The sequence below is a fragment of the Dromiciops gliroides genome, chromosome 2 (genome assembly GCF_019393635.1).
Source record: "Dromiciops gliroides isolate mDroGli1 chromosome 2, mDroGli1.pri, whole genome shotgun sequence".
NCBI classification, from domain to species: domain Eukaryota; kingdom Metazoa; phylum Chordata; class Mammalia; order Microbiotheria; family Microbiotheriidae; genus Dromiciops; species Dromiciops gliroides.
The window spans coordinates 531,606,501-531,614,982 of NC_057862.1; the positions used below are offsets into that span (position 1 = coordinate 531,606,501).

The following is an 8,482-nucleotide window of genomic DNA, read 5'->3' on the forward strand; positions in this document are numbered from 1 at the left end:
CATAACCAGCAGGAGAGGAATCAGAACAGGCTTCATTGTGGAGGTGGCCCTGGAATTGAGCTGTAAGGAATGTCTAGTGACTCACTGGGAGTAGGAGGGGCATTTGGGGTTTAGGAAACAGTCTTAGCTTAGGCAGAGAGAGGCACAACTGAGGATGAACATCCTGAGTGCATTCAACCAGACCCCACTGTGAGGTGACTAAATGCTAGTGTAACATTTCTTGGCTTCTCTCTCCCAGCATTGCCCCTTGAGTCACCATCTCACCTGAAATGGCCTCCTTCTTGCCCTCCCCTCTGTGTGTTCCCTGGTCATATTCACATCCATGTATGAGTAGCTCTTTCAGTTGGTGGCCTGGTGGGACATGCTCAGTCCTGGGGATGGGAGAGCAGGGCCTGCTCAGCTAGAGTTCTGTGATTTCTGAATGCTGTCAGTAGTTGCCGGGGATACAGAAAGAGCCAAAAGATGCTCCCAGTTGGATACAGAGCATTTTTCATACTCTTGACTCCCATCTTTTTTTCAGAACCAAGAAATTGAAGAACTAACAAAGATCTGCGATGAGCTGATTGCGAAGCTAGGAAAGACTGGCTGTTAGTCCAGCATCTCCTCCCTCGGCTGCTTCCTTGTGACTCCCAAGTATTTTTGCCTTATCCAGGAATAATCTCCCCTGTAGCAGAGAAGGGCACGTGCTGACTGCTCCCTGTTCTGCTTTGCTGCAGACTCAACAGCCTCCCAAAAGACAGGACAACCCCTAGAGGTCTTAGTCCCTTTCTTGAGTCCTTTTTCATTTGTTGGTAGTCAGGTGGAGCAAACCAGGAGGCTGGCTGGTAGTTCTGGCTGTCCAATGTGTGGATTGTTGTGGTCTGTGTTGTTTCCTGGGGTCACAACCTCGGATAGTTATTTTGCGTTACCTTCTAATGAATTCTTTTCTCTTTTGAAGATGACCTAACTTTGTTCTTTTGAAGTTGGCTTTTATTTGAAGGGAGCATCTAACCTGTTGTTCACATCAGGAGAGGGTTCAGTTTGGGTTCAGTGCTCGCTCAGTGCGCCTGATTATTCTGAAGGAGCTGCTCCCTCTTCTGGGAAACCACAGCATCAGATTGTGGGTCAAGATGTCCTGGGAGGGTCCCAAAACAGGGACGGGTTTCTGAACAGCTCCGGATGCTTCTGTTTTCTTTTGGACTTGGTTCTTTTCTTTCTCAAAGTTCTCACTGTAGAATTCAGGAAGTCAGCAGGAATGAGATGCCTGTTAAGGCAAAGAATGTCTGTTAAGGAAAGAAGCCTTTGCTTGGCAGTTTCTGTTACCATTCTTCTTTCTTGCTCTTATATGAGTGATTTGCCAGGTGTGAGGACAGTCATTTACTCCTTCCAAAGTAACTGTACTGGTTTGAGTTGGTGCCAGCTTTTCTCAATAGATACAGGTGGTGCAGACTAGTAGCCCCTTCTGGATATGAAAATAAGTTTTTGTTTTTGTTTTTGTTTTAATTTAAAGGAATCAATTGCCTTTTCACTTGAATTGTGCAAATAACACCCCCTTAGAAAAGATTTAAATCATCTTAATCCAATTAGAAAATAACTTGCAGGCTCTTCCCAACCACCACCACCACCTTGGGTGGGAGGGTATAGAAAGGGAAATTAGGAGAAGCATTCTCATGTTTTCATATTTTAGAAGTGACACGACATTGGTCTCTAGAACCCAGGACAAGGTTTTAACAGTAGGAGGACCAGAATTGAAGAATAATTTGAAGGAGCAAGCATCTGTTTGTTTTATTCGACACACTTGGTGCAAAAAGACTTCCATTACCAGGATTTTTAACACCAACTTTTTGTTAAAACCATGTATGTATATGTACATATACATATATATACATACATACATACATACAGTGCTCTGAGACTCAGCACGCTTTATATTCTTGTTTGGAGGGGGGGAAAAGTATTTCTATGTTACTTTAAAAACTATACGGGGGGGGCAGCTAGGTGGCGCGGTGGATAGAGCACCGGCCCTGAAGTCAGGAGTACCTGCGTTCAAATCCAGCCTCAGACACTTAACACTTACTAGCTGTGTGACCCTGGGCAAGTCACTTAACCCCAATTGCCTCACTAAAAAAAAAAAAAGAAAAAAAACTATACGGGAGGCAGCTAGGTGGTGCAGTGGATAGAGCACTGGCCCTGGAGTCAGGAGTACCTGAGTTCAAATCCAGCCTCAAACACTTAACACTTACTAGCTGTGTGACTCTTGGCAAGTCACTTAACCCCAATTGCCTCACTAAAAACAAAACAAAACAAAACTATACGGGGAAAAGTCTGTATTGATAGAATCTTTTTTTGTTGCATTTTACATAGACAGAAGGATCAGCACATGTTCCTGGCTGCTGGATGGGAGTGTTTATAGTCCAATGTCAGTGAACGTCCCTCCTGATGAGCCAAGCCAAAACCAGGCAACCCTTTGAAATCACTTGTTTTTGCTTGAACCTCTTACCTGCAAGGACTTCCTAGTAATCTGTGCAGTATTTTGAGTATATGGTCATTGTCATACTGTACTTTTAATGCTGTTGCATGATCCAACTTTTGCAGTGGACAGTGAAGGCCCTCCGGAAACCTAAGATTTGCATATCCCTTTATCACATACCTTTCACGGGAGTTCCATTCTTCTCTTCAGTCACAACTCTGTAGTTCTTTGAAAGCTGAGAATCCTATTCTATTAAAATGCAACCCCCGTAGTTAGTGTTTAGGTTGCCTTTTGAAAGCCTTTAGTATAACACTGTGCAGCAACAAGGAGAAATCTAAAGGAAAAACAAAACAGCAAAAGAAAAAATAACTTTGGGTCACTCAATTTAGGACAATCATTTAGGCTTTTTGAAAACACTTAATGCGGCTTAAGGGGATTTTGCCGCACATCACAGATACTGAATGGAAAAGTTTCCAGGCAGTGGAATAACACATTGGTTTCATCTTTAATTTCATCATAATCCAGGCATTTAGGAAAAGGGAAAGTTTACAGAACCTTTCTGCTGCTAGCCAACATAGATAGGAAGTGTCCGCGTCTGTCTGCTCTCAGTCTGTCCTACACATGAAGCGCACGTCGCTATTTCAGCTGGATCGTGTATTCACGGTCTCTCAGTAGCCAAAGAGCACTAGTGCTATGTGTTAAATTGATGATGACAATCCCCTTTTGGCACACAAGTCTGACGGCTGCCATTGTACATAGACCCTAGCCAGTGGAGGTGCAGTGCAGGAGATGTGAAAGGGCCCCATTATTTTAAAGACTAAAATTTCAACTGTTGACTAATACTTACTCACCAGTGCCCCCAAAGCCCAGAAAGTTAGCACTTAGTAGGACAGTCCCTTAAGTACCTTAGGCATCTGCCCAATCATGAAATAGCCTGGGCCAGGTGAACTATGTTGAGTTTGGGGGCATAAAATAACCCTACTGCAGTCTCTACACTAATAATAGCCTAGCTCTCTCCTTCATTATAGTTGAGGGCTATGGAAACCATATTCTTGTAAGTATTTGAATGTCCAGTTGAAAAAAAAAGTTCTGGGGCCTCTCTCCTCTGCCCACCTCTAAAACACCTTTGCAGTTGTTTTTGGGGGGTGTTTTGGATGATGCTTGGGAGGTAGGACCAGGGCTTTGTTCTTTGGTTCTCAAGAAATATGTAGTTGACTTTGCCAAAGTGTAGCTATTTTTGTCTAAAATTATTTTTGTTGGAGTATCTGATGCCTTGTGGTAGGAATTAGCTTTTTTTTTTTCCCCATGGGGTCAAGGTTGGACAGTGGTTGTCAGTGATGGTGAACCTTCCAGAGTTTTGCTTTATTTGGAGAAATGCCTTGAAATCTGGCTGCATGACTGACCTACCCCCAAACCCTTTGTTCTGCACAATTGGTCTGGAAAGACTGGGAAATGCTTTTCTAGCTGTCTTCAACCCTGGCCCAAATTAGGAAGCTCAGAAACCCATGACAGTGAAAAATGATGAGGGTTTGGGAAGCATTCCAGAGTGTTACAGAATCGAATTTTATTTTGGGGTGATGGCTCAGGTTGGATTTTTCCCTTCATTCAACCTAGTCTCCTTCCCATCTAGCCCATCTTCTCTTTGTCATCCTTCCCCCACATTGACATTTAGAAACTATATATTCCCAATTCTAATGATTGAGTTCATTCACAGGCTTAGAATGATGCCCAAAGGTATGCTGGGCTGAATGATTTCCTTAAAGACAGTGTCATACTTTTCCCATTTGCCTTTAAATATAGGGTGTTCCAAGAGCCTTAGTGCAGTTTTAAGCTTTAATAGCTATAAAATTGTATTTAAATATTTTATAACTATTAAATAACATTTAAGCTTTGATATGTACTAAGGTTTAAAACAGCACTAAGACTTTTGGCACATACAGTCTAAGTAAAATATTTTTAAATCCTGTAGCAGAATCTAAGCCCAAATCTTCAGTTTTGATGAATAGGCCCCTATTCATCTGGACTGGGCATGGAGAACCCCAGCACATTATTATAACGAGTAGTAATACTCTCTTGGTAGTCACCATTTTCTAAATCCATTTCCTCTCTATCTTCACTTCAGTTCTTGGGACACATAGCTTAACATAGCTGCAGGTTGCAGCGACCTCTCATTTCTTGAGGTGGCTCTCATCATGAGCCCAAGGTCTTGTCCAGGATTGTGCCATGCATTTAAGTTTCTCACCCCAACTACTTGGATTAACTCTTTTTTTATTTCTTTTTTTTTTTTTTAAAGAATGAAAGTTTGTTGTTGTTTTGAAGAACCTCTTACCTTCATAGTATTAAGAAAGTTTTCATTGACTTTCTCAAACTGACAGCGTTACAACTGTGTGTGTGTGTGTGTGTGTGTGTGTGTGTGTGTGTGTGTGTGTGTGTGTGTGTGAGAGAGAGAGAGAGAGAGAGAGAGAGAGAGAGAGAGAGTTATATCCACCTCAGGTAATGACAGAAAGGAGTTTAGAAAACCTGTGCTGGGGGTCTATTAACAGGGTTAGAAAGATGCACAATAGGGTCTGAAGCTTGATTGTTCCCTTAAAGGTGATAACATATTTTACTGTTCCCTTTGAATACAAGTAAATAATCACACAATTACAGACTTCCACATCTCTGGGAATAGAAGTAAACTAGATTTTGCCAGCTGAGCCTCCAGGAGAGTGTCTGGTATGAAAAATGGAGAATTGCAGTGAGCCCCCTCCTCTCTGGAGCAGTGTTTTCTCAGATGTGGTTTGTCCCTTGATCTCTGAACTGATCTAGGAGAAGCTAGAGTCTTCTGCTGAGGCAGAGAAATGATCACACACCTAGGAGTATCTACACTAAGGGGAAAACAACTTGTAAATCATGTGGCCTGGTCTGGTCAGGCTTCAAAGCCTCTGCCCTTACTGAATGGCCACAGGCAGGTTTGCTGGGCTTGCTGGTCCTTCAGTGCAGTGCCAGAGTTTTTCGTGTGAGTTTTTGGTGAAACCCCCGCCCTTGGTCTGCTCTGTCGAATCCCATCACTTCTGCGGGGTCCACTTGGAGAAATTCTGTTCTAGAGTTGGCCAAGCACCTTTTAGGAGCAGCGTTCTTCAGGGGTGGGTGAGCCCCCTCTCATCCAGTAACAGTGTCTTAACAGTGGAGTATTCAGTTCATAGTTTGTCATCCAGAGGCATTTAGTTCCTTTTTTTGTTTTGCCTTATCAGCCTGCAGTTAGACTTGAACAAGCAAGATTCCTACGGAATGGTATATTAGCTATAATATGGTTATAGTGACTATAAGCTGACCTGTGGTTTTCTATAACCTAAATACAAATGGAGGCCAGGCATGCAGCTAAGCGGTCCTTATATTTTGAATTGTTCTTTATTTTTATATCTATTGAAGAGTGTATTGTCCTCTGCCTGAAGTGGCATCTAGAATCTATTCTAAAGAAGTTCTCTGCCAATCAAGTCATTAAATCAATTCGGCAAGCATGTATTAAGTCTGTGTTGGTGCTGGGGAATCCACAGTTCAGATCATTCCTGCCCCTCACGGAATTCCCAGGCTAATCACTGCAATCTTCTGTATTTACTCGATAACTCCAGTGGTCTTGTAAACATAAGAATTGGAACTCTAAGCCAACCCCCAAGTTTGAACTAAATCTAACCTGGAGTCTTCTCTTCCTTGTGGTAGAATCCAGATGCCCCCTTTACTTCTCAAAGGTGCCAGTATGTTCCTCAGTGTTGCTGTCAGCACGCGTACGTTGCCAATAGATTTCCATATATAGTAACATATGTGCCAATAAGTGACCATCCTAATTGCACACCTGCTTCCGCTGTGCCCCTGTAACTGCCATACAGTGAGTGATTGATTGCCCTCCCCTAGGGAGGAGTGAAAGCTGCTTGACTCCTACCAGGATTGCATTGTATATGTAATGATCATCTACATAAATTTTATATGTACAATAATTTCCCTTTTTATATGTCAGGTAAATATTTGTAAGAGTTATACTCACACAAATGAAATTATTATAATGAGTACTAATATATTTTTTTCATGTTTCATTGCCTGAATAAAAACCGTTTATCACTGTTGAGGGTTGTTTCTTATCTCAGAACATGACAATGGGTAGTATGTTTATTCAAATTAGCTCTATGTAACAGTCTGAGGCAATTGGGGTTAAGTGACTTGCCCAGGGTCACACAGCTAGTAAGTGTTAAGTGTCTGAGGCCGGATTTAAACTCAGGTCCTCCTGAATCCAGGGCCGGTGCTCTATCCACTGCACCATCTAGCTGTTCCTATGTAACAGTCTTAATTAGAACATCAAAAGCCACATTTCTGTAAAGCTCTGACCTAACCAAACACTTTCTTCCCAGATATCCAGAAAAGTAGGTAGTTTAGATACCACTATTCCCTTTTGCTAAATAAAATTCAGATCTTTGAAGAGACTTGTCCAGGGTCACAGGACCTAAATAGCTGGGGGCATAGAAGACCTCTGTGTTCAGAGCCTAAGACTAATTGACCTTGGGGAGAGTGTTGACATCTGTTAGAAGTAGGCCTAGGGGGCAGCTAGGTGGCACAGTGCATAAAGCACCAGCCCTGGCTTCAGGAAGACCTGAGTTCAAATCCAACCCCAGACACTTGATACTTACTAGCTTTGTGACAATGGGCAAGTCACTTAACACCCTTATTGCCCCATCCAAAAAAAAATTGTGTGTGGGAGGCCAAACTAGGGAGATGAGACATATATAAATATGGGTAACACCTGGGTGAAACAAAAATTTGGGAAGGAAGACACCCCAACAAAAAGGAAGGATATTAAGGTAGAGAAGGCAGGCATCATCCTAGGTTTTAGGGATGGCACAAGACAAAGCAGAGATGAGAGAAGACAAGTGATTGGAGGAGAGGGAGTAATGAGGATTGAATGTGAGTGAAGGGAAGTGATGAGTAATTAGACTGAACCTAGATTATGAAGGAACTGCTGTGTTGGGAGAAGGAATTTTGAGATGGAGAAACAGGTTCAGAGTTTAAATGACTGGTTTAAATAGTAAACTAAACAAGCATGTATGAAACCTACTGTACTAGGTACTAGAGGTACAAAGTGAACCAGTCTCTTTAGGCGCTCATAGGGGAGGGAGAGAACATACTATATAAATTTATACCAAATAAATACATTGTGATGGGGGGGTGGGGAGGACATTAGTAACTGGGAGTTATCAGGATTTTACACAGCAAACGTTGCACTTAATCTGAGCACTAGAGGAAGCCAGGTGTTCTAATGGTAGAGGAGAGAATGTGTTCCAGGCATGGGAAACATTGTGAATCCATGGACATAGAAGATGGTGTGTGAGTATTGTAAGAGGAGCACTGGACCTGGTGTCAGGAAGACCTGAGTTCAAATTTGATCTTGGGTACTTAATAGCAGTGTGACCCTGGGCAAGTCACTTCACCCAATTCGCCTCAGTTTCTTCATCTGTGAAATGAGCTGGAGAAGGAAATGCCAAACCACTCCAGTATCTTTGCCAAGAAAACCCTAAATGGGGTCAGAGTGGGACACAACTGAACAACAAGCAAACTTCTGCTCAGGTGGGATATATTTGCCTTTTCCCCAAGGGCAACTCCTCCAATTTCAGTAAGCAGTATAGGTTTAAATGTTAATTTGTATAATATTTAATTCAACCAACAGTAAACACTTGTTCTGTACAAGGTAGTCTGCATTAAGGATACAAATATGAAAAATAAGTCTCTGCCCTCAAGACACTGACATTTTTATTGTGAAATAAGATGTACGTATTATATGCAGAAAAAGATCCAGGCAAAGGAGGATAAGAGAATGTGCTCCAAACATGGGGCATTGCCAGAGCAAATGCACAGAGAACAGTATAAGCAGGTCCAGTTAGCAGTAAGAGGACCATAGTGATGTCGGATGGAATTTATGGTCAATTGATCGTGAGTCCTCCCAAAGGAATTACAAGACCCAGTGACTCAGTTTCCCAAGTTTTATTGCAATACTGTGAGTGACTACAT

At 42.3% G+C, this 8,482-nt stretch overlaps 1 protein-coding gene across 10 annotated transcripts in view; it reads left to right on the top strand.

The window, feature by feature from the left end:
- The window catches only part of TACC1 (transforming acidic coiled-coil containing protein 1), a 145,613-nt gene extending 143,530 nt beyond the window's left edge, over nucleotides 1-2,083 (top strand). For all 10 annotated transcript variants that reach the window (XM_043983874.1, XM_043983875.1, XM_043983870.1 and 7 more), the window contains one exon: nucleotides 521-2,083. In XM_043983874.1, the coding sequence (XP_043839809.1) occupies nucleotides 521-592 (72 nt within the window). In that variant the 3' untranslated portion in view covers nucleotides 593-2,083. The remainder of the gene's footprint in view (nucleotides 1-520) is intronic.
- Nucleotides 2,084-8,482: the final 6,399 nt, after the last annotated feature.